The sequence below is a fragment of the Athene cunicularia genome (assembly GCF_003259725.1).
Source record: "Athene cunicularia isolate RWA chromosome 4 unlocalized genomic scaffold, athCun1 chr4_part1, whole genome shotgun sequence".
Taxonomy (NCBI): Eukaryota; Metazoa; Chordata; class Aves; order Strigiformes; family Strigidae; genus Athene; species Athene cunicularia.
The window spans coordinates 38267451-38294082 of record NW_020799098.1 but is presented as its reverse complement, the minus strand read 5'-3'; the positions used below and the strand labels follow the sequence as shown (position 1 = coordinate 38294082).

At 36.8% G+C, this 26632-nt stretch overlaps 1 protein-coding gene across 8 annotated transcripts in view; it reads left to right on the top strand.

The window, feature by feature from the left end:
- WDR17 (WD repeat domain 17) overlaps positions 1-18872 on the top strand; it is a 66370-nt gene extending 47498 nt beyond the window's left edge. For 6 of the 8 annotated variants that reach the window (XM_026847255.1, XM_026847256.1, XM_026847252.1 and 3 more), the window contains 15 exons: positions 1760-1915; positions 2199-2263; positions 2488-2620; positions 4130-4221; positions 5147-5246; positions 6405-6544; positions 7128-7199; positions 9018-9038; positions 10007-10118; positions 10835-10976; positions 11064-11166; positions 11881-11982; positions 15837-15932; positions 16118-16301; positions 18008-18872. In XM_026847255.1, the coding sequence (XP_026703056.1) occupies positions 1760-1915; positions 2199-2263; positions 2488-2620; positions 4130-4221; positions 5147-5246; positions 6405-6544; positions 7128-7199; positions 9018-9038; positions 10007-10118; positions 10835-10976; positions 11064-11166; positions 11881-11982; positions 15837-15932; positions 16118-16301; positions 18008-18127 (1638 nt within the window). In that variant the 3' untranslated portion in view covers positions 18128-18872. Of the gene's footprint in view, positions 1-1759; positions 1916-2198; positions 2264-2487; positions 2621-4129; positions 4222-5146; positions 5247-6404; positions 6545-7127; positions 7200-9017; positions 9039-10006; positions 10119-10834; positions 10977-11063; positions 11167-11880; positions 11983-15836; positions 15933-16117; positions 16302-18007 lie in introns of those variants that run through there. The other 2 variants (XM_026847253.1, XR_003398244.1) reach the window with 2 other exon arrangements.
- Positions 18873-26632: the final 7760 nt, after the last annotated feature.

Sequence of the window (26632 nt, the reverse complement as noted above, 5' to 3'; positions counted from 1 at the left end):
TCTGTCTACAGAGGGCCTCATCTGCTCGGTTGTCCTGGTCAGGTGGCCTGTAGCAGATCCCCAGCAAAACATCCCCTGTCCCTGCCCTCCCTTTAATCCTGACCCATGAGCTCTTGGTCGGCTCCTCATCCATCCTCAGGCAGATCTCCGTGCCCTCCAGCTGGTCAGTGACATAGAGGTTGATCCCTGCTCCTCATCTCCCCTGCCTGTCCTTGTTAAAGAGCCTGAATCCTTCCATTCCAACACTCCAATCATAGGAGCCATCCCACCACATCTCTGTGATGCTAGTAAGACTGTAGCCCCCAAGGCATGCACATGTCTCTAGGTTGTTTATTCCCCATGCTACCTACTTCCTATACTACGAAGCTCTGTGTATGTGTGTCCATGTGTCCAAAAGCCCATTTTCTCAGCCAGTTATCCTGAGAAGTCTGCATTAATTCTTGACTCATGCAGTGCAAGAAGTCTGTTTATCCTTGCAACATGATTTCATGCAGATATAATTGAGGTGACCTAGAGTAACTACAGTAATTTCTGATCATTCTGTGGATCTGGATTAAGTGTTCGTATTAATTAAAAGATTTTTGTTCTGGTTTTGCTGATTCAGAATCTTGCTTGAGGACTTTAACAGGAAGTAGGGGTAGGGTGATGCTGACTGCTTGTATGGCTGCTAATACCATTTTTTTCTTAGGAAACTGGATAATGCACCTAGATATTGCAGCACCTAGACACTTCAGGATGAAGTAGGGACCTAGAACCTGTGTGTTTTTTTCTGTTTCTAGTAAACAAAGAGGATACATTGGAGACTTCAGCATGAAAACAATAAAAAAAATAAGGTGCCAAGTAAAGAAGTAACAGTTTGTTTTAAAAAAATATGCCTTTCTCAGTAACTGCCATTTATGTATATTACAGTTTATTTTGGTGAAGAATGTTCAAAATCCATTCTTTATCCTCCTTATATGGTATTGTAAAGCCATGAATAGTCAAACTCTGTCTTACATGCATTGACAATAGATTTAAACTGAGAATTCTTGAAATGTGAAGTGAAGCTACTTTTGCCTTTAAATTTTTAAAAAAATTTAAATTAAAAATTTTATATTTATTAAAAATATTTTTATATTTATTTAAATATTTTTTTATTAATTTAAATATCCTGTTGCAAATTGTTTCTCAAACTCTGCCAGGTGGAGAAATTTTGTCTTACCTCTTCAACTAATATAAAACATGCAGTGGTTGAGAATATAAATCATTTATTGGTCATAAGGTTAATCTGTTATGACAGATCAGGACACAGGTCGAGCCTACTCTCTTTATTCTTTCTTTATGTGGACATCATTATAATGATAATAAGTACCATTTCCAGCACTGTATAGTTTATGTTTACTTTTTTTTTTTTTTTTTTTTTTCAAAATTATCAAGATTTTTATGATGGTCATCTGAGTGAATTATTATTACATGTGAGAAAATGGTTGAGAATTAAAAGTATATGTAGAAGAGATTAAAGAAAGATAACCCAGGCAAATGTATGTGTCCAACAAAACACATAACACAGTTACTTTGGTGACAATGCAATAGTTCACTGTAATCTCATTGTAATTTCTTACAATTAGCCTTTTCTCAAAAAGTTTTTTTTCTTAAATGATAGCCTTTATATTCCATTGTAATGTTTGATACTACTTCATTCTTAACAAATCTTGTTTTCATCATAGAAAACTGTTGGGTTTTTTGACTTTTTTTAATCTTTTGTTTTGCTTTCCTTCAGTCCAAGGCACAAGAACTGACAACAGTAAAAATGTCCAAGTATGGAGGTGGTATTGGTGCACCAAGCAAAGAGGAAAGGCTTAAGGAAGCTGCAGAAATACATTTAAGATTAGGACAAATTCAGCGATATTGTGAACTAATGGTAGAACTTGGAGAGGTAAAATATCAGAATATTATTGAAGAACAATAAAATATGAAATTTCTGAAAACCAGCTACCCTAGCATAGATGGGGTAGCAACAAAATGGGTCACAAGTCCAGAAAAGAGTGATCTTGCTCCAATTATATAGTTTTTAACATATGCAGTCTAATGCATAGCTCATTCCTTATTTAATCTCTTGACAAATTTATTTTTAATGGAAGAAACAGGAAACTAGTGAAAAATACAGCTGTTTCTTAAAATAAAATGATCAGGTTAAATGTATTGCTGCTTTTTTCTAGTGGGACAAAGCTCTCTCAGTTGCACCTGGTGTATCAATGAAATATTGGAGGAAGTTAATGCAAAGGTAAGGTAATAAAAATATGATGCTGAATTGTAGCTTCTGTCCACAAAAGGACACAGACAAGTAAGAAGGATGGATACTACTATCAGTTGTACTTTGCTTTTGCTACAGCATTCCAGTGATCTTACTTTTTATTCATTAAGGTTTGGGATAGAACTGTAGAGTATTTCAGCAATATATGTATCTATGTAGATCTCTCTTGTCTGTTTATTCATTTGTTCAATTAGGAGAGCTGATCAGTTAATTCAGGAAGAAAGTGATGATGTCATCCCATACTGTATAGCTATTGGAGATGTGAAGAAACTAGTTTCTTTCTTTACTTCAAGAGGCCAGCTTAAAGAAGCTCTTCTTGTTGCACAGGTATTATTACAGTGTGGGAGATGTATTAAGCTATTCATTTCTAACTCTGATGACAAACATATTTAAAAGGCTCTGTTCATTTTTGAAAAATGGCTAAATAATGATACTTACTCTTTACTTTTGTGTTATATTGATTAGTTTTTATGCAGAAGTCATAAAAAGTTATCTCGTGTTTACAAATTTTAAGCCTGATTCTTCTAAATTGCCCATAATGAAAACTGATGTATACAGTCTTGGTTGAAGTAGAAAACTAACATGACTTTCAGCAGTCAGTATTGCCCTTAACATCAAAGACATGTAGGATTTCTCTTGCATTTCTGCTGAGATCTTGGTTATACTACCTCCTATAGCATCTTCGGGTGAAAGTACTCAATTGCAGTAGTAATCAATATAGGAAATGAAACGTTCAAATTAATGCAAAAAAACAGTACAAGAGATTACTAAAAGCACATTTGTCCTTTCTGGTTCCTAATGTAAACACAACTTAAAGGGCACACAAAACATTCAAGACTGATACTTTGTTTTACTCTTTCTCACCATTCATTTATTATTTTTGAGTAATTTCTATATAGTTAATATAGTTTGTTAAATAAAATGCCAAGATTTGTCCCTGGTACATTCTCTCATGCCTACCTGTTCTTGAACAGTCAGTTGCCTCAGAGATAAGAACTTTAATAATGCACATGAATTTTTCCTTTAAAAACTACCTGTAAGTTCTTTTTCTAATAGCAGCTGAATAGTACACTGAATAGAATAGAATAGCTGAATAGAATGGAACTCTGAGTTATGCTTAAATTTAACAAGTTATAATGTTTGAACCTTAAAGGACCTTAAAGCTTTAGAAAGATCTAATTTTTCTTTTAAGAGAGACGTTGCAGGGAGTTACTTTTATTGCAATTCATAAATTAGTCTTTGTCTTAGAAGTTTAATCAGCTAATATTAAGCAATAAGATAACAGGACTACCTTTCTCTTTTAACTGAGCCCTGAGTTTTAATGTTAACTCAGCTACACCTTAAAGCACATGAAAGAATTTTCTTTTGACCCACACTGATCTCTTCTCATTTAATGTTAGAAATAATTTGTTGCCAGACATTAGAAGTTTCAGCTTATGCCTCTATATAAAGCTTTCCAGATTTACTGGTATAACTACTGAGGAGTATCTATGGAGTTCATCCTTCACTCACAGCCACTTGCTCCTTGGGGTGTAAAAATCAAGGTTATAGCCCTCTGTCCATTTTAAACTTATTCAAATGCTGGAAAAATCCTGTACAAATGCATAAAAAGGAAGAGGTCTTGCTTCTGGAGAATTTTTGTATGGCTGGATACAGGTATGCTAAGATTTAGCTATGAGTAAGTTAACTGGTTTAAACATTTCCTTTGTTATAACTGGGCTTTAGAAGAATTTTTATAGATCTTAAATTATTTTTTGTAGTTGAAAAATCACATTTCATATTCAGTTTGAATGGTTCATTCATTAATCCTCCTTTTTTTTTTTTATTCACTTCTAGGCAGCTTGTGAGGGAAATATACAGATGTCACCACTCTCCACAACAAGTGGATCTTCAAATTCTGGTGGAAACAATACAGATGATTATAACGAGTAAGTTGTTCTAGTTTATAGCTAAAGCCTCATTTTAGTGCAGCATGTAAAGTGATCAAGCAAGATAAACTCTAGTGGTTTAATTTGGCATCATCAATGTAGAATTTCACAACAAAATACTACATCTTCTAGTACTTGGTTGATAGAATTACTAACTGATGATACACTGAATAATTCCCCTGTTGTGCCGCCTTCTGGCACCAAATGGATTTTTTTGTAGGTATGTATTGTAGTTATAAATATGCTTTTCATTTGCATGATATTTAAGGTGCATTCCTATGCACTTAAGTATGTTTAAATATGTAGCATATTAACTTAATTTTTTTGGTAAGTAGAGTAAGAATTAGCATTAATGAGTATCTGTGAGACCCTATGTTTTATGCACCTTCTCCTCCTGAAGCTTTGCTGTTTATCATCAGTGAAGTTTCCAACAATGTAAACTAATGGCCATATTTTCAGTGTATGTGCCCATAAAAGAAACCATGCATCTGTCCTTGTTTAGAAGAGTGCTCAGAAACCTAAATTACATTATCAAGTTCTATGTGTAGTAACAAAAGCAGCTTGGAGGCTGTGTAGTCACTTCATTTACATGTGCAATTTTTGAGCAATTAGAGATTTTTGCAGAGTTCACAGGTACTGAATGAATATCCAAATATTTGATTTTTCTTCTGTCAATCTGAAGAGACATTTCCATCTTGATGTAGATTTTGGGAAACTGACCTACCTGCATATGCACCAACATAAGCGGTGGATGAAGCTCAAACTGATTGCATTTTGAAAGCTAGTAGTCATTATCTGTAAGATAGAGAGTAAATTTGGATAAATTTAGCGTGCAGAAGCAGATGTGGTGACTTGCACATAAATTAAGAGCCAAAGAACCCCAACCTTTAAGTGATCTTGCAGAATTCATGTTTTGTTTTTGCAGGCTCCTGCACAAGGTCAGTAAAGAACTGGCAGAATGGTATTTCCAGGATGGCCATGCAGTGCTTGCAGCATGTTGCCATCTGGCTGTTGAAAATATAGAGGTACCTTTTTTTTTCCTCTTTAACTATGGAAAGGTCAGCACTGACTTCTTCCTTTGTACATCTCTACATGTTAACTGTTTTTCAAAATGTATGGACCACATTCTAAAATGTATTACTTGGTATTTGCTTTGTATATGTTTATATAGAGAGTTTAATCCTTACAATATTAAAGTTAGTCACAAAACTCCCCTGGTTCTGTTAAATTTAAGATTTCTCTCATGCACAGAAAGTAGTATGTCATTATTTAATTGTTTTTTCATATATACAGTATCTTGTTATGTTAGAAAATATAAGGTACCTAAATACAAATATGCATATACACACAAGTATTACTGTTTACTGTTTATAGTGACTCAAAAAGCCCATTCAGAACTGAACTTCATTGTGCTACAAAAGATGCAATCTCTACCTTGAAGAGTTTGCAGTCTAAATGATGAATTAAATAGGAAAAAAAACATCCCTCAGTACAAAAATAGGACTGACATGTAGGAAATGTTTTATTAGATTTTTTTTTTTATTTTGTTTGTAGTTTCACAAATTGTTTTCGTCGTTCTCTCTGGATTTTGTTGTTGCTGACTCAACGTGTTCTTCCTCCTCTATCACCCAAAATGAGTAAAATTCCATCTTAATGAGCTGTTCAGAGAGAAAGCAATAATCAGTTAATGCCTGAATTTCAAAATAGACATATTTCAAGTTGTTGTGTAATCTCTTACTGTTTAATATTCTGCTATGTCTATTAACAACTCCAGTTGCCCAAAGAGGGTAAGAACAGGAGAGTCCTTCCTGGTTTAGTTTTGGGGTTTTTGAGTCTCCTTTCATCAAAAGAGAGAGGAAATATGTACTCTGAAAGCTAGTGTCCTTACTTAAGACTAGAAAGGAATTGCTACCTTGCTTAGGTATGATGTTAATGTAATCTCTTTGGTTGAATAAAGGAGGATTCTGCTAAAGGAAATCTATTTGATTATTTAAAAACTGATTAACACTTGGTGCACAATTATTGACTCTTTTGAAAGACCCAAATTATCTATAAAGTTGCGTTAATTAATGCATATTTTTTCCTGTGAAAAGCAGTCTCATAAATGAATGTCATATGCTCAACATGGTGAATCCCCAGAAATGCTTGTGTCCCTTAATGATATAATTTTTTCATTGAGCAAGCTTGCGATGGCAAACCTGATTCGTGGAAATGAACTGGAGTTGGCAATCAGTGTGGGTACTGTCTTAGGAGAAAGTGCAGCACAAGCAACACATTATGCCCTAGAATTACTAGCAAGAAAATGTATGACAGTAACAACATGGTAAGAATTTCTTAATCCAAAGAAGATATTTCTCCCCCCCCCTGACAAAACAATAAAGGTGTTTCATTCTGAAACTTTTATAGAGACCAAACCACTATGGGTAGGTAGAATAGGAATTGTTTCTTGAATAAGAATTGCTGTATTAGACCTTTGAAGTACAGGGCTTGCAAATATTCTGCTTTCATCTCAAAATACATTATGTATGCATTGTAAATGAGAGAAGAGTCATTGTCAAACAGAGTATGAAACCCACTGAAAAAATATACTTGGGCAATAGGTAGCATAGTAAATTCTAGTCTGTACTGAGTAAAAATGACTGCTTCAGACAAAGAAAGGCTAGAACTGAATTATGAAGTCAAAAGAACAGAAGTTTAATTAAGATCTGTGAAGTGATTTTTAAGTACTTGCTTGAAAAATATAAAAATCTAAGAGGTTGAGGAATTGTTTTATATTGGTATTGGGAATACAAGATAGCTGACAAGATTTAAGGATGAAACAGGATTACTATTTACTTCCGCAGGAGTAAGTAATTTCTCAGTTGTGTATAGGGGAAACTATCACAATTTTTTTTTCCTCCTTGTAGTGGTTTTACTTTGAAGGATACAGTTTTGGTCTGCTTTTTGTTTACCAATGACAAGCAGAAAATCTTCTTAAGGTATTTGGCAGCTGTACAGGTGTTTTAGAATTAATATTTCATAGAAAATATGTGCTTAAACAGATACTTCATTTAAGTATCAGTTTTTCTGCTACAGTTGGTACTTGCTTAAATATCTAGATGTAGCCTGAGAGAAACATAGTAGAACTCCTCTCTACAGAGCATTTAGCCTGCCTTAGACAATAAAGCACTGCAGAAAACAATAAGATAGGAAATGCTTTGGTTTTGCAATGATTTAGCATGTCTGCATTGCACCAGTTTAAACAGGGTTGTTTAAACCTCCATCTGCACCTTTTAAAAAGTCTCTGAAGCTCTTTTTCTGATGTCCCCGCCTTCACTGTGAAGAGTGATTTTTATGTAGCCTCATAAGGGATGTGGTGTTAAGAAAAACAGTGTATATCTTTTCCAGTTCCGTAACAAAAGCTTGTTCTGATCTCAGTGCTGTAACAAGTACTCAGTGCAGCATTTATGTGTATGTACATAAAACCTCTGCAAACTTATGGCATATGTACACTGAAGTCTATATGGGTATTTGTGATAAAATTATCATAAAATATCATAAAATTATATGTCCTGCATATTGCCCAAGTATACATCTGGATTTGTCAGTGGGTTTCATATGCTATACTGAACACCTATTATTACAACTACAGCCTGCAATCCTGGATTCTGATTTGTAGCCATTACAGCATATTTTTCTATTCTGTAGGAAAAGATTAGAGATTCCTGAATCTCTCCATATTTTGTAATAAAGAGATACTGGCACAGTGTAATACCCCTCGGTCCACTGCATGTATTAAGATCGTGTATGGGGAAGCTGGAGTTCAAGAGCCTCTGATATTTAAAGGGCTTCTTTTTTTGGTTTGACTGCTTGTTATGCTTAAGGATATCCATTAACTGGAAACATTTCATTGTAGAGACACACTTAATTGTAGACACCTCAAGGAATACCACAAGGACCTTGATGAGTTAATAATTAAATCGGTTATTGATGGAATGCTTTTTGGTTTTGGGTTGGGGGTGGGGGTGGTGTTGCTGTGGGTTTGGAGTTTTTTTAGAAATGCTCTGAAATATAAAATTGAAACATCAAAGTCAAAACTAAACGTCCATGCCCATGTTCTTCCCCATCTTTCCAAATATACAGCCTTAGGAAAATGTGTGACTGTTTAAGAACATAATTTTCATTTTATTTGTGTTTAGCACCTAAATGCTGTTAAAAGCAATGTTGTACTATTCAGAAGGCTAGTGGTATTTTACTTGACATACTGAATTCTGCATATGCAGACTCAGCCACCTGATTTTGTTCTTTATACTGATAGTGTTTTCCATTTACTTCTTAAAAAAACATTCCATGTAACACAATTTATAGGCCATTGTATGAGGGCTTCTTTGGATTTTTTAAATAAATATTTGATTTCAGTTTTTTGGCTGAACAATTTCTAATCACTTTTTTAAAATGGTTAAATTGCCTATGAAGATGAGTATGTGTGAGTAGCAAATCCTGAAAATAGTTTAAGAACTTGTGAAATATCCTATATTATGAAAAAGCCTTTCTGTAACTTGGAGAAGTGGTTATTGCATGGTAATAGCATAACAGATTTTTTAGCATTAGCCAAAGACATTTTGGCATTAACTTCTTTAGGTTGTCAAAAGGCATTGGAAAACTTGTTGTTGTTGTTGTTGTTGTTGTTGTTGTTGTTGTAATCAGTTAACCTAACCCTTAGATGTGCGGTTGTAGTTTCTATTAGATTTTTCTTCTGTAAAGAAAGAATACAAAACAAAGTTTTGTTCATTACTGTTTCAATGTCTTTCTTTTAGCTTTCCATCCCTTGGATACAGGTATTTTGCTTGTTTATAGAAAGAGAGATTTGAAAAGTGTGTGACATTAAGCGTGATGATAAAAATAAGCTTAAAATAAGTTTTCTCATTTTTTAATTGTGATCAGTACTTGTAAGTGGAATAAAAAGCAGTTGCAAATATTGGATAGTAGCTTACTCAAACATTTTTAAGCCAAAGACCACATTTAAGCCAGGAGAGCATAGTAGGAGTTTTTGCCTTACACAGGTCCAAGTCAGTCTTGTGTGTTACAGGAGAAATAATGTCTGCATGAATAGAAGAGTCACAGAACAACCAGAATAGTCAGTTATTAAAAGCTCAATAGAAAAACTGTTTCAAAATAATTTCTTAATATTTACATGTGTTCCCTCCAGCTGATTGTTGTATTGAGGAGGAGGTAACAAATGATAAAAAGATACTATTTCAGAAATGTCAGTTTGCTAAAACCGATTTTCTTTTCAGAAGGATAAAAATGAGTATTACATTATTTTCTTGTATAATTCTTCTTTTGTAATGCCACAGAAGCACTAGCCATTATGGATAACTGAGAGATAATTTATGCTGATGTCATGGAGCTCTAGAGGCCTCAATCCTTTGAGGATAGTTTCATGACACAGGACCACATTAGCATCTTACCTTCTTTCAAACTGGATAGGTCCTATTCTCCCTTCCCATCCCTGCTCACACATTCTTCCATCTCACTTTGAGGTGGTTCTGATGCTTTAGGATTGCACAGCTGTTTAATTCAACCAAGTAAAGTAACAGAAAATTAACACGTGACTTCCTCAAAAAGATTAATAGGTTAAGCCTCATTCATTGCACCAAAATAGTCTTAGAGGCTGAAGTTCTATGGAAAAAGTTGGGTTTTTTCAGTAAACTCTTCTTTATAAAAGGAATATAAAAGAGAAAACAGAGTTTCCTCCTATAACAAACCATCAAGAATAACTACATGTCATCTTTTGTTTGTGCAGGGATTTAGCAGCTGATCTTCTTATGATGATTCCTGATAATAAACTGCAGTTAGTAAAACTATGTGCTTTTTATCCTGGATGTGTAGCAGAAATAAATGACCTTCATGAAAAGGTACAATTAAAAAGAATTTACCTGAATATTAACAAGAGGTTATGTATTGATTTGTTTACTAATTTCAGAAAACTTAAGGCCAAATAAATCTGTAGGATGAATTTATCACTTATAGTCATATATGTGACATATCCTTTTTTGCTCTTAGTCTTCATTGATTTTATTTTCAGTATTGCACAAAAAGATCTTTAGTTCTTTAATTCTACTCTGTGTGTAGTCTTTCCATGACACAGGTTACTTCCTGAAGTAACTTACGGTCTTCAGAATTACCTGTCAGTATGGTTTATAGCTTCCTCACCACTGAAGTGCAGCCTATTCATGTCTTGGCAGATCAGCTTTCTGTACTGTTCTGAATTGTTTTACGTAGTATGTCTATAATCTTAAATCTCCCTTTCCTTCTCAGCAGCAAAAGGGTCTGCTCCACTAAATCCCTTAAAATTCAACTTAGACTGCACATCTATTAATTAGTAATAAAATGTTCACAAAAACGTTAGCAATGAAAGCTGATACTGCTTAAAATAAAGTTACAGAACCTTCTCCTTCTGTGTGGTTCTCTGGTCTAGATGGCTTTCTTAATTAATTCTTAATTATATGCAGGTATGTCCTTCAAACAGTGATGACTCGGTGGGAGTTTGATCAAACTTCAGTATTTCTCTGCATCTTAGAGAATTGTTTGAATGTTACAATAATGCTTTGGCAAAATCTTTGTTTTCCAGTGTAATCTTCCTGATGTAGAAGAATGTATGCGGTTGGCAGAGACAATTCAGGCAGATGGGGATATATTCGAAACTATAAAGTACTATCTGTTAAGCAGTGAACCTGAAAAGGCTCTCCCTATTGGCATTCAGTATGTGAAAGGTAAGTACTTGGTAAAGAAACCTTATAAAGCGTTAAGTAATTTTATAGCTTGCCTCTTGAGATATTTTTGTTTCTGTTTTTCAACAGAACAACTTTGTGGCTCAGATTGGACTTTAGATTCAGTCTGTCCCTATCTTGATCTTCTGAGTTACATACGCACTGAACGATTAGTGTTGCATAAATGTAGTGAGTGAGTATATTTTCCTTACTTATAACATTTTATTAAAGGAGACTTTTGGAGTTATAAAGGTATTTTACTGCTTCTTTCTCTGTGGGGCATTTACAATGAGTGAATCAATGTTGGTTTTATTTGAAGAATCTGACTTTGATCAGCTCTGGTTTCAGCTTCCTGAAGAAAGAGCAGTGGTACCCCACATAATACAGGTTTCTATCTCAAATTTTTAAGGCAATTTGAGCTGTTGCCCTCAGAATTAACTCTAAAATAGTTTAATAGCTGTGGTTCACCTTTATGACAGATTGTTGAAGCTAGACCTGAGTGCCTGCACAGGTGTACATGTGAAGAACTAAAAGGAGCAAAAAGCTTATCTCTTACCTGTGGCCTGTGGGGAAACATGGCAAAAATAGAGTCCACACTAATATATGGGGCAATTTTACTTACACTTAGAGTTTTACCACGTTAAAAGGTCTGAGCGACATTGGTTTTGTAACTTTACATACTTGTGCTTAATAACTGTGTGTTGTACATGCTATTTAAAATTTAATAACTGAAAAGCAGGTGGAGTCTGTTTTAACAATTACATCACATAAAGTAAGCATAATCAACAAACATATTCACAAAACAGATGGATACATTAGGTTTTAAAATTATAATTAGAATATGAGTTTGTTTAGTATTTTTGCAAGTATTTGTTATTGTTCATGATTAATACTTGTCCACCTACAGGTTTCGGAACGAGTTGCTGATTTTGTGTGGTTACATTGGTGCTTTACTTGCTATCAGAAGACAGTACAATAGCATTGTACCCGCACTTTATGAGTATACAAGGTAATGTTATGTTTTCAGTAACGTAAGATGAATGCCATACATCGTTCACGCTTCCCCATTCCCCCTCCCCCCACAAAAAAAAAAACAAACAACCAAACAACAAAAAACTCTGAATTCTCAGTTCTGTTATAAAGATACAAGGATATACCCATGCCTGCATATAGAACCTTCTTTACTTTATACATTATACACACAGCTTGGTGTCGTCAGCAAACTTGCTGAGGCTGCACTCAATGACACTGTCGGTGTTGCCAACAAAGATGTTAAAAGGCATCATTGCCAATACCAATCTCTGGGGGATGCCACTCGTCACTTGGACATTGAGCCATTGACCGCAACTCTTTGAATGCAACCATCCAGCCAATTCCTTATACACTGAGTGGTCCATCTGTCAAAACCACGTCTCCCCAATTTACAGACAGGGATGTCGTGTGGGACATGGTCAAATGCTTTGCAAAAGTCCAGTTGGATGGCATCAGTTGCTCTTTCCTTATCCGTGTATGCTATAAACCCATCAGATAAGGCCACCAGATTTGTCAGGCACGATTTGCCCTTAGTGAAGCCATGTCGGCTGTCACGAATCACCTCCTTATTTTCCATGTGCCTTAGCACAGTTTCCAGGAGGATCTGCTCCATAATCCTGCCCGACACAGAGGTGAGACTGACTGGCCTGTAGATCCCCAGGTCTTCCATTTTCCCTTTTTAAAAATGGGTGTTATGCTTCCCCTTTGCCAATCAGTGGGAACTTCACTGGACTGCCATGACTTCTCAAATAGGATGGATGGTGGCTTAGACGCTTCATCCACCAATTCCTTCAGATGTCCATTCAGATGTTCCTTCATCAGGTCCCATGGACTACTGCATTTTCAGGTTCCTTTGATGGTCTCAAACCTGATCTTCTCCTGTGCAGTTCTTCATTCTTCCAGTCCCCACCTTTCCTTTCTGTGTCTTGAGTGGTGTGGCTGGAGCTATTGCTGGTGAAGACTGAGGAAAAAAAGTCATTCAGAACCTCAGCCAACTCCATGTTCTGGGTAACCATGTCTCCCATTTCCCTCTGGAGAGGGTCAACATTTGCCCTAGTTGTCCTGTTATCACCAACACACCTATAGAAACTTTTATTCCTCCTGATGTCCCTGTTAAGAGTGAATTGCATCAGGGCTTTGGCCTTCCTAACCTGATCCCTGGCTGCTCAGTTTCTCTGTATTCCTCCCAGGACACCTGTCCTTGCTTCCACGCTCTGTAAGCTTCCTTTCTGTGCCTGAGTTTGTCCAGGATCTCCTTGTTCATCCATGCAGGCCTCCTGGCATTCTTACTTGACTTCCTCTTTGTCAGGATGCATCACTCCTGAGCTTGGAGGAGGTGATCCTTGAATATCAACCAGCTTTCTTAGGCCCCTCTCTCCTCCAGGGCTTTATCCCATGCTACTCTGCCAAGCAGATCCCTGAAGAGGCTGAAGTCTGCTCTCCTGAAGTCCAGGGTAGCGAGCTTGCTGTGTGCCCTCCTTGATGTCTTAAGGATCCTGAACTCCACCATTTCATGGTCACTGCAGCCAAGGCTGCCCTTGAGCTTCACACTCCCCACCTGCTCCTCCTTGTTGATGGGAACACGGTCCAGCATAGCACTTCTCCTCATAGGCTCATCTATCACTTGGAGAAGGAAGTTATCATCAACTCATTCCAGGAACCTCCTGGATTGCTTATGCCCTGCTGTGTTGTCCCTCCAACAGATATTGGGATGGCTGAAGTCCCCCATGAGGACCAGGGCTTGTGAATGTGAGGCTGCTCCTGTCTGTCTACAGAGGGCCTCATCTGCTCGGTTGTCCTGGTCAGGTGGCCTGTAGCAGATCCCCAGCAAAACATCCCCTGTCCCTGCCCTCCCTTTAATCCTGACCCATGAGCTCTCGGTCGGCTCCTCATCCATCCCCAGGCAGAGCTCCGTGCCCTCCAGCTGGTCAGTGACATAGAGGTTGATCCCTGCTCCTCATCTCCCCTGCCTGTCCTTGTTAAAGAGCCTGAATCCTTCCATTCCAACACTCCAGTCATAGGAGCCATCCCACCACATCACCATTATGACAGATCATAGCCTTCTTTTACTCAGTAATTTGATATTCCCAGACTTTAAAACACTTGACCTGGCCCACTTGATCTGACCTGGCCTGATCCTGCCCACTTGGCCCAACTCAATACCAACCCGTCACCTGACTTGACTTGACCTGAGTAGACCACCTGACTAGACTTGACTTACTTGAAGCAGCTCAGACTGATCCAATTGACTTGACTTGACCTCACCCACTTGATGTGACCAGACTTGGCCTGCTTGACTTGATCCAGCCCACTTGACTTGACCAGACTTGCCCAATCCAGTTCAACCTGACCCACTTGATTTCACTTGGTACACTTGACTTGACCTAACCCCACTTGTTCCACTTGGACTTGAACCAACCAATGTGGACTTGAAAGGAGAAAGATTAAGATCAATAATCTTTATCTTACCTTATTAATAAAATAGGCTTACGTACAATACTTTAGTGTTCTTTCCTCAGAGTATAACCACATTTGTTTTGTCTTCCTGTCTGTTTTGGTAACTATGCCGCTATCCACTAACTAATTTCCATTTTTCCCCCACTATCTGGGACTGTCAGATCCTTTTGGTGTTGTCACCTGACTTGCTGGCTAGCAAGGCTGGCTCCAAAATGTCACTGATTTCCATGCTGTTACTGCTCCACTGTAGCTTTGCCAACAATTTCAGGTCATTTCCTCAAGAATGTGTTGCATATATGTTGTCCAGTCCTTTAATACCTTAATAGAATTGTGAGATTTCCTATACCTCTTGATATTTATCAAATTTGCTTAACAAGTATAATTAAACAACATAAATTTAACGTCAGAAATGTGTTTAGTCCTTTTCTTCAACTTCTCCCCATTAGATGTCTCAACAACACTTTCTTCCTCTTAGCCATCCTCGTCTCTGAATCTTGATGAGAGGATAAATGAAAAAGGACTGTTTATGTGTTTGTTTTTTTGATTTGCTCCTCCTCCAGACTTATATATGGAAAAAAGGAAGATGAAATATAAGCTTTTACAGGAGGGCTATTCTGATATGGAAATTAATAGGCTAGTAACAAGCTGTGAGACTCGGTTTGTGATACTTTGGCTGTTATGCTTTAAGTTTTCCTGGGATTTAAAGAACCACAGAACAATACTGCTCTAAATTTTTTTCTCAGACTGCCCAATATTTTCAGGATTCATAGATTTTCAGATTCCAGCCCATCTTAAGATGGATTTTTCTAAGGCTTCGTAACACAAATAGGAGTTTGCTGAATTAGGTCAGGCAACAACTGGCCCTTGTATTATATTTTGATAAATAAAAAATGCATCCACTGCAAGGGTCTTGAAACTGTTTTCCGCAAGTAATCAGGTGAAACAAGGCTGTCTCAGAGCATGTATTGAACCGTGTTACTCTAATTGTATTTTTATCATATCCATTATATGTAGGCAAAATGGATCTTTAATTTTAGTAAAGTTGTCACTATTAAGAAATAAGAACACATATAGTCTTACAATATAGAACAGCCTCAAATTAAAAACTAGAGCTAAAGACAAGCTTAAATAAGGTTTGAATAGGGACAATTAAAATCAAACTTAAATGAAAAGGTATACTTTTATATCTAGTGATTTAATATTTATAAGGTTTAATATAGTGATTGTTGTGAAGGATCAATTTGTTTCCATTAAGTTATTTCCATATCCAATCACAAATAGTTTTATATTACTACTGTCTATCTTGTTTGTCTTTTAAGAAAATATTCATCGTTCAAATTAATTTGGACTTCAATTACTTGCATTCCTTTTCAGTCAGCTTTTAAAAAGACGGGAAGTATCTGTACCTTTGAAAATTGAACAGCTTTCTGAGGAACTAGAGGCATGGAGAGCTTGTACTCAATTAAACAAGTAGGTAGAAAAATATAAAACTACCATGAATTAGACTATTAATATTTAATCATTTAGTTGTAAATGCAGTATTTACTTCCTTTGTAAAATCTGAATATGAATGTAAACAATTAGTACTTTGTGGCTCTCAAATTCTAACACAAATTAAGACATGTAGTTGAAAAACAAGTGTCTTTTGTTCATAGGCCTACCGATGAATTGCCATGCACCCCGCCATCTGAATCACAGAGAACACTGTATTCAACACTCGTATCACGAATACGAGAGGAGCCTCTGAAGGGAATGGTTGGGCCCGACTATGTCACTGGATCAAATCTCCCTAGTCATTCAGATGTTCACATCTCTTGTTTGACAGGGCTAAGGATACAGGTACGGTTTCAGAGAGCTGAGTTCTTTCTTGGTGACAGCACTGACTAGTCGTGAGGTTGCCACAAATCTAAGGTGTCTCCCATCCTTTGGGAAGAAAAATTTTTTTTCCCTGGTGTCACAGTAGCAGAAGTTAAAAGAGAACAAGTACTATATAAGAAAATCTATATTAAGAATTGTCCAATCAAATAATTGCCTAGTTTCCCAATCCAAAACTTTTTAATTTCCATGTGAAAGACAGATTTCCTTTGCCAAATGTTCTGTCTAAAGTGCATGTAACTTTAGACAGAACTTTGCCCACTACCTCACCACATCTTGAATAAAAACCAGGAAATTATTTATCTACAACCACACACTAACAATACTCTGTAGTTAGTATTTTATCATTATTGAAATGCATACTGTAAAACTTGTAGTTCATGATTAATTAAAAGCCAGATATTGGAGGACAAATATTCAAATATATTTATTCATCACTCACCTAGAACTTTATGATCAAAACATACCAGTCCTTTTAACACCTCTTCCATATATGTTGTTATTTCCATAATGGGAAAGTTGACAAGAGCCTGAAAACACTACCTTCAGGCTCCTGTCTCCAGACAGTTCCTCCCTTACACGAGGATGAGTCTATTTCCTCTGTCCAGTGCAAGATGCCAGCCCAAAGAGTAACATGATTGGTTGGGGATTAAGAGGGATAGTTTTGCGTCAGAAACTGGAGACTGCAAAATGCTAGTGGGATATTTAAGGTAAACAAAATTCACAACTCCAGACCCTCAAGTCTAAAAAAAAAAACCAACTTGCTGCCAACACTTCCATATCAGACCAGCAGTCACTGTGGCTATACTCTCAACATTTGCCAACAGCCCCATAAAGCTGCTGTTGTTATACTCCATCCAACAAGAATAGCAAATATGGTGTCACCAGCTTGTCATCTACAATATCCTTCTTTCTGGATTACTGAATATTAGGAGTCATTGCTTTAGGTATGCGGACCAGCTCACATGTCACTTAGTTAATACTAAGGTACGGCAGCCTGATTGCATGGGTTTACAAGTTTTAAGTAGCACGTTTGCAGAGCATAACCCTTTAAGAAGGCACTTAAACTGAATTGCAGGTTTGAGACTGTATTTTGTCAAATAACGAAATTAGCAAATAGCTCCTCTTCCATCAGATAAATTAGTATTTTGTCCTTCCATAGCAAACATTTTAAATTATTCTGTAGACTTCATGTTTTCAAGCAATTTATGGAGGCATTATATTGGGGTTTTTGTCGATCAGGAAACACATAGATCAGCACAGGTAATGACGAACACAATGAAATATGTACCGTGTTCTGAAGGAAGAAAACTTGTTACCTCAGCTTCTAATTCAGACTAAAATTAACTCTGGAATAATTGACAAACATATTTAAAATACCACAATTACTACAAATAAAGCTAAAATCTTAAGGATTATGAAATGTTGGGTTCTCCAGATTTTGGAACATAACAAGTTCACTCAATTTATAATGTGTAACTATTATCAAAGCTTTAAGTTGGCGGGTTACAGTTTTTGCACAAACATAGATGACAGTTGTAAATCACATTCTTCTGAAGTTTTCACATTCTTCTGAGATAAAACAAAATGTTTCTTCTGTTGTGGTAGCCTTTACATAATACATGTGGACTTTCTTTTTCTTTTCCTCACCAAACATTTTTGCTGTACAGGGTCCAGTGTTCTTCCTTGAAGATGGAAAATCTGCTGTTTCACTGAACGATGCTTTGATGTGGGCCAAAGTGAATCCTTTTTCACCCCTAGGAACAGGAATACGACTTAACCCATTTTGATGAGGTGTTTTCCTCTGCACTTTATAGTGCTTAAAATAACATTCTGGGAGTTAATACTGATTTAACCTTGATTTTCAAAGGACAGAAAGATGTCAGTTGATTCCTTCTGAAGGGCAAGTACTTGGACTTTGAAAATTGTAAAATGAGAACAAAAAAGGATTTCTATACAAATGTTTGTTGATAATCCAAAGAAAAAGTTATTTGAGAATCCAAAGAAAAAAAAAAAGAAAAAAGGTCCTAACTTCATAGACAGCCATGTCTTTTTTTAAATAAGTGTTGTCAGACAATACAGACATATTTCAGTCAAGTCTGTGTAAACAGATGCCTTGTAAAGGAAGTAAGCAACTATCTGCACATTATCAAAATATTGATAGCAAACTGTGAAATCCATAAACACACTTTCAAATACATAATAGAAAGACTTTATTGATAGCCACTACAACCTGTTTTTAGAATGACTGGAATCCTGTGACTATTTCACACCTTACGTCCCCCTTTTTAATTTTAACTAATTTTTACACACAGGATCCTATAGCAAAAGTAAAATATAAAAAGTGCTTAGATTATTTTTTTCATCCATTAGTTATTGTGCTTTAATAGCAGTACAAAGATGTTTACTAATGTTTTGTCTAGATAGGTTTGAATATCTAGATTATAAAATTCTATTTTTTAATAAGTTCGTCTTTGGCAACTGTTCCCCCTTTCACTGAAAGCTAAAATGTATTTATAAAATTTTTTCTTTTTTTTTTAAACAAAGGGTTTGTAAGGAACAAACAGCAAATGTATTGAAATTATTTAAGTATATTATGTACATTTAAAATGCTTACTTTCTTTTTACATTTTGTATTAGTTATAAATATACATAAAGTATGACAGACCAGAAGTAAATATTTGTGCATATATTTTTATTTACTAAAGCTGTGCTCAAATGGAAAGAAAATTATGGCAATAGAATACTAAGAATATTTAAACTTTAAAGCTGTGTACAGTACTGAATTTAGTCATAAGGCAAATCTTATTAATAAATCTTAGAATTACTTCCCTGTAGAAAAGATGCCTTGGTTATAGTATACTTTATTAGCTTAATTGATGGCACACAAGCAGAAATCTCTTTATGTGTTGTTATATTTTTGATGCTGCTTTAAAATAAATTTTTAAATTCTGATAGTTACACAAAATGTAAAGAAGTTAAAATTGGCAGAACTATTTCTAGAGAAACTGTTGTAAAGCTGGAAATAACTCAAGGTCTCTTAGCAGACCCTATCGAACAAAATCCTCGATATATAGGTAAACAATGCTCTTGTTTAACTAGAACTAACAATGCCACCATGCTGGAAAGGTGGGATAGAGATTAGAAATTAAAAATTCCCTTTAATTTCACCCTCTTTAAAAAGTTAAAAGTCATTCTGTCGATGTTCTAGAGTATTATTACAGGATTTCTGGTGTAAGAATATATTGGGGGGGAAAAAAAAAAAGCTTAGCTGTTTTGTAATTATACAAAAACATTTTTGTACATACTTGGATGCTGGAACAGGATGTTTTACTTTTTGCAGGTGTTGTTTGGAAAATGTTTTCCTTGTTTAATCCTGTGGAGCTTGGGGAATGAGAGTTGGGACTTCAGAAATAAAAATTCATAGTTTTTGAAAGAATCTTCCACCAGTCAGTATCTGATGTGTTGCTTCTGTCAAATGAAAGACTAGCTATCTTTTTTTTCACATAAATTGTACAACCTTATATGTAGAACTTGTTAATACAGAGTTGGAGAGCAAAGGTAAGAACTGAACATGCAGCCCTATGACTGATGGTTGGGATCTGAAGGATTGACTCAGCTGCCACTCTGGTTAAAATCTTTTGCTGTGTCCTAAGGATTTTTACAATATTTTGGTTTAAATATCTTACAATATGTAGTATAACTTCATCAATTTGTTGCACATGAACTGTGCCTTAACATGGAAACTTAGACAAATCTAGTCCCCTTTTAAATTAGTGTAAGGGTTGAGAACACTCTCATTGCTGAAATACAAAAATTAAGTCAAAGAGTGCTTTTTATGTTGGGAATCCATCAGGTAACAGTCATTGTGAATAAAATGAGGTTGCATTTTCTTTAATGTGGTTGTACCCCATGTGGTGAGTTAGAGGAACATGCAGAGAAGGTTGTAATTGTGTTTACTGCTACAACTGTGGTTGCAACTGTTGAACTATATAGACTCATCATTTTCAAAAATAATTTCAGATTGTTTGCTAATGTGTGACTTCATTGTCTGGCACAGCTAGTCAAATACAGGTATTTCCCCTTAATATTAAAGAATCCTTTGTCTTCAAATGACTGTATGACTCTTCTGTAAAAGTTATACTTCTATTTGAATGAAGAAATTTATCAAGCTCTACAGCTGGTGCTTTCCAATTACTATTATATCTCAGTTAAGTTTAACATCAATTTGTCCCCACAAAATCAAATTAATTGTTCTATTGAAAGAACCTGACCAACATTACTGACATGTTTATAAGCTTCACAGACTGCAGTCACATGTGAGACTTTCCTAGGTGGATTCCAAAACAATACAAAAATAAAATCTGTCATACTATAAACTCTTCCCAATGCAAAGACTGACATTAAAATGAGATATGGCACTTTAAATCCATGTTGTTGAATTTCTTCATTGGGTAAAATCACTTAAATCGAGGGTTACAACAGTTTACGATGACACTAATGCAGGAAAATCCCTTCATTCCTTACACAGAAAACAAAACTAAACTACTGAGTCTGGATACTCTTTTCAGAATAAGCATTAGCTTTATTTAAAACTTGAAGCTTACACCTTTATGTAGGAAAGAAATTAAATACGGGATCATCTTTTTCTCTAGATAAAACTTACTAAAAACACAGGGTGGAGAATAGATTTAGAAAAACAGTTGTGAAGACCAGTATGCATTTGCACATTAGGTCAAGATATGAAGACATGAAATACACTCTCAGATTTACTGAATATTTCACATGCAACAGTTAGACCTTGTGGCTTCTAAGGTTGTATCAGTAGCATCAGAAAAATTCACTGATAAAATAGTAAACCAGCTCTAGGAAGATATGAAGCTAAAAAAGAAGCAAGACAATGTTACAAAACCAAGTAAATTACAGTCTTGCAGATTGCATTTTAGAATAAGAGGTTTACAATTCATTTGCTTTAAAGAGCATTATTCCCTAACAGACAGTAAACTTAGATTTCTTTTTGTTGATTATGCATCAACACTACTGTAATCAGAATGGGGTTTGTGTTTCAAGTTCCACACTCAGGTTAATCTTTTCGGTGGTCTCCTGGGAGGTACCAATCATTCATCATAAGAGGATCTGTCAGCTTGTTTCACATGGTTGTCTTCAAATGAATTCCTGTTTTGCCTTGTTTTGGAGGAATCTAGATGCAGGGTGTTGGGGCCAGGGGGAAAGTTGGCAAAATATATTAAAACAAAGTGCCCTTGAAGATTCAAAGTATTAAAACTACATAATTTCAAAGTGCCAGGGCTGTTTTAATCACCTTTTAGTTTAGTGTACAATTTTATAGTTAAGCAGTGAAAGAAGGCATCATCCTTCCTTATGAAAGCAGCTTTTTAGCCCTATATATATAAAAAGCCCAAGCACTACCATCTTCTGAGGGTGTGATTATTTGAACCAATATAGACTAGTGTTGGGGGGGAAAAGTGAAAAATACATACAAAGAACCTGAAAATTGATCTGACTGATCAGTTTGGGACTACTGCTACCAGGGTCCAAACCAGCCCCGCAGGCTGGGATGGATGTAGGCAGGGCCACAGCAGGGTTCAGCAGCACACCTGCGAGCAGGGCCCTCCCCTACTGCAGGGCTGACTCCTCCTGTCCCACTTTTCCTGCAGCATCTCCCACAGTTCCCTACGCAGCCCAGGTATGTCAGTGCTGTGGGTCAGTTACTGCTTAGGTCAGGACTGGAGCACCTGCCCAGTCACACAGTCATCAACAAAATTAAGATCTCCATTATGTAACTGTAGGGAGGAAAAGTGATTTCAGTATGGTGAAAGTATCCAGAATAAACTCTCAGGAAGGTAATAGAAGCACTTTTGAATATTAGAATAATTTCTGTAGATGCCATGCTAGGGAAAAGCTCAAAGGATTTTTATGGTAAAAAAATAACGGCAACCCCCTCCAAACTTCCTATTTTCTAAGAAATTGTATCTGATGCATTCAAATTTTTAACACAAAATCTCTTTGTTGCCTTTATAGCAAAAGTAAACCAAACTACACAATGTTACAATCTGAAAAGATTAAAATTAAGACAATGTGATGTGAGAAACAAACTTACGTGATGTGGCAAACAGTTTTTCCTTTCGGATACCAGATATGTTCTCAGAGGATGTGGAGCAACAAAGATGCTGCATGTTGTCCCAAACTTCGTTTAATGTTAAACCACCCTTCAAAGCAAAAATCACAAGTTGTTCATTTCAGTAGTATGTTAAGCATCTGATCAGTTAGCTATTCAGTTTTCTAGTTTATTTGCAGTCACTGCCCTTTCCCCCACTTGACTGACACCCAGATGATCTTGGCAGCTGCATAAAATGAATAGTACACAAAAAAAAAAACAAACAAAACCAAACATAAAGAGAAGGGGAAACATTAAACAAGTTCTGTGGTAAAAGTGCACTGTATATTCTTTTTAATTTGAACATTTTGCATATGTTGAAAAACACTAAAATGGGATGGCTTCAGCATTTTGGGGGCATAACATGCATGAGATCATCATACGTAAGCATGAAATAGCATGTTGAGAAATTACACAGTATGTCTTAAAACCACACATGCTGAATTTGAACAACTATTTGAAGAATACAATAACTGTCATTCTAGTTAAGTATCTCACTTGGCAAAGTAAATCCAATATTGAAGAAAAAAAAAAGAAAACAACCTCTGACGAACTGTGATCATATACATCCTTCTGATGCTACAGAACAAATTTTTCATTTGACATCTGTCAATCAGAATACTTGATTCTCTTCAGAAATTTTAAATCCAGCCGCAGCCAAACACTGCACAGCTGCTTGCTCACCCTCCCAGGCCTGGGGAATAATAGAATTGGAAGGTAAAGGGAGACTTACAGGTTCAGATAAAAACAGCTTAATAAGTGAAATAAAACAGTAACAATAATAGAAAGTACAGATGCAATTGCTCACCCTCACTGACTGATACCCAGCCTGTTCCTGGCTAGCAATCCCCCCCAAAAAACAAGATCCCAATACCACAATCTTGGAAGCGAGAGAGGAAATCTCCCCCTTCCTGGCTGACCCTTCTTTATACACTGAACATGACATTACATGATATGGAATATTCCATTGGCAAATTTGGGCCTGGTGCTCTGGTTGCGCCCCCTCCCAGTTTCTTGTACACCTGAACATGGGCAGGATGTGGGAAGAAGTTGGAAAGTCTTTGATTTCTTAGCGACAACTGAAAACATCATTGTATTATCAACATTCTTCTCATACCAAATCCCATACTGAATCCAAAACAGCACTTTTCTAGCTACTAAGAAGAAAAATTAACACTATCCCAGACGAAAGAAGGGCAAGATGCAGCTGAAGTTTCATGTCTAAATTCTGTTTGCATATGCCTCATTTACTCCTGCAACTGTCACTGGTATCAAGAAGCTGGAAGAACTTGTACAGTCCCAGTACATGCAACACATGGTACATTAAAAAAAATAGGAGAGGAGATTTTTTACCATGGTCTGTGGCATAGAAGAGACTTATAGGGGAATGTTAGGTTTCATGTTGGTGCCAGCATTTTGAGAACGACACTGAGAACTCACTGCCTAGAAAAGGGCTCCAAAAGGAAACAAAACTGTGAACTCAATTTGGGAAACATAATTGGTATGGCCACAATGACTTTTAATTGAGACAGAGTGTCTTAAAAAAAATAAATAAATAGAAAAGACGTGCTTTAGTTAACGCACTGGTTAGGAAGTTTGATGTAAGAAAGTTCAGGTGAAATGCAGTGGCCTGCAAGACAGAGCAGGTCAAATTAGACAGGCTAATGATCTCTATAGGCCTCAAAATATCTGAACTGGTTGCAGCAAGACCAATACATGTACAAATATTTGCAAGATTGGATTGATGCAGGAGTTTCATTTTTTTTAAAAAGGTCACATAGTTTCTCTTACAGAAGAGAGGAGTAATAAACAACATTAAAATGGACAGAATTATAAACTCAAACTGATTGATTTAAAAATACTGTTTTTCTCTTGAAGACCATCGGATGCTATCACTGATTGAATTCCTAATATTTTTTTTCACATAAATTAGCCTAATTAGCAGAAGAAGAAAATAATTAGCCACTGTTTTATCACTTCACCTGCTCTTAAGGTTGAAAAAACACAATCTTCTCAGCCGCTCCTTGTAGGTCAGCCCACTAACCAAGGGGCTGCCCTTACTGGGCTTGCTCCAGCATGGTAATGTAAGTTTGGTGCTGGGTGGTCCAACACAGAGCGCAGTCTCACAAGAGCCACAGAGGATCAGAATCACTTCCCAAAGTTCTGGCATATGACACCCTTACTAACTAACGCAGCCCAAGATGCTGCTGGCCCCCATCAGGGCTCAACTGTTCAACTGCTTCTCCATCAGGAACCCCTACGTCCTTTTCTGCAAAGGTCCTTTCTAACCAACTGGCTGCAGCCCATAGCGGTGCACCATTTACTGCATCCCCAGTGCTGGACTTGGTCCTTGCTGAGTGTCATGTCCTGTCTGCCTGTTTCTCCAGCCTGTTGAAGTCCCTCTGAACCTGGAGGGGCCTCCAGCTTGTCAGTCACGCCCCTGTTTGCCATGTATGTCCTCCATCCCATTGTCCTAGGTCATTAATAAAGACATTAAACAATATTGGCCCAAGAAGTGATCCCTAAGGATCAGCTGGACATATCTACCACAATTTGATCACACCTTTTGAATATGACAGTCCAGCCAATATTCCACGCACCTCCTCAACCACTTACCCACTCTACATCTCAGTGATTTGACTACAAGGACACTATACAACATCCACTGCTACTCCCTTGAACCCAGAGCCATTTAGTTCTTCAAAGAACATCAGTGACAAGTTTTGTCTCTACTATAGTTGTAATGATTCAGCCAAGAAGAGCTAAGGAACTCAGCAGCTTCTTTGAGTATTCAGGAGTAGCAGAGGGGAGTATTTATCAATATGTTAATGGTAGAAGTGCTATTTATTAAATTTAAATTTACTCCAGTAGCCTAACACTGATACACTACCCAAGGAATGCTGAATGTAGCCCCACAGCAGTCACCAAACATCACACTGGGAAAAATTCAAGACTGTACACATGACCCAATTCATGTTATTACCCATATGGTTCTAACGGCATTCCCCAACCATGTTAAAGCAAGCAAGACAAAGGCAACTGAAGGCGGCCTGCTGCTCTCTGCCTTCAGTTATTCTGACACTTAGCACTGTACCTGTGGTAAAACATGACTGTTCCAAGCTCTGGTCCTGCTCTTCTTCTTAAGAAAATAAAAACCAACGCTAAAACCACTACATAGATTCTCTTCCCCTTCTTGCATTCTCATGTACATATTAATGACGGCATTAACCTTCTGTTTATGTTAATAGTGGGCTCCATCATTATTTCTATTAGTTTGATGTTACTCTTGATAACCTTTGAAGCTGCTGATCTGGTGACCATCGGTCACCAACCTCCCTGTCTTGAGGGGTTTTTTTTATTCTGAAGAAAAAAAAAAAGTGTTCAGGAATTGGTTATATGACAAAATATCATTCAATATTAGTTTTTTAGTTTTTACAGCTCTATAATATATAATTAACTTAATTGTGAAAACAGGGAAACAAGTATACAATCATCTTAAGTAGCCTAACCAAAGCAATTTGGTCAAACTGAAGGGAATCAAGCAGCAGTCGATATCGAGGCCTGTGAGCTCAATCAGCTAGGTTAAAGCTTCTCAAACTCTTCTTCCAGAACCAAATTTCACTTTTAAAACACATTTTAGTGGTAGTGATGAACAGTGATGAAATGTCCCTTGGGCATCCCCAGCTTCCCCTCCTGGGTCAGCAGCGTGTCCTGCTCCGGCACTCCTGCTGCTCCCGCCTTACACTGACTCCTTCCCTCTAGCAGCTGCTGGGCGAGGTTCAGCTTCTCTTTCGCAAAAAACCCTTAATGCAACAGGGAAAAAATATTTCGGTCATGAGCAGGTGTGAAAAAGATGCCTGTACGATTTTGTTGCCCAAACTGCGATTTTCTGCCCCAGAAAAACCTTTTATTCACCCAGGGAGGCTTTTAGTACTAAGGCCTCATTTGTACAAATACAAAAAAATAAGCCAAATCTTGCGAAAGCAACTTCTGAGCCCGGGCGTTTACGTTTTACCCACCTCATTCTCGTGGAGTGGGAACTCAAAGACCGGCCTTAGGCCGGCACCCCCCTCCGCCCCCACGGCCGCCGCGGGGCGCCGCAGCACCCGCTGGCGCTGGA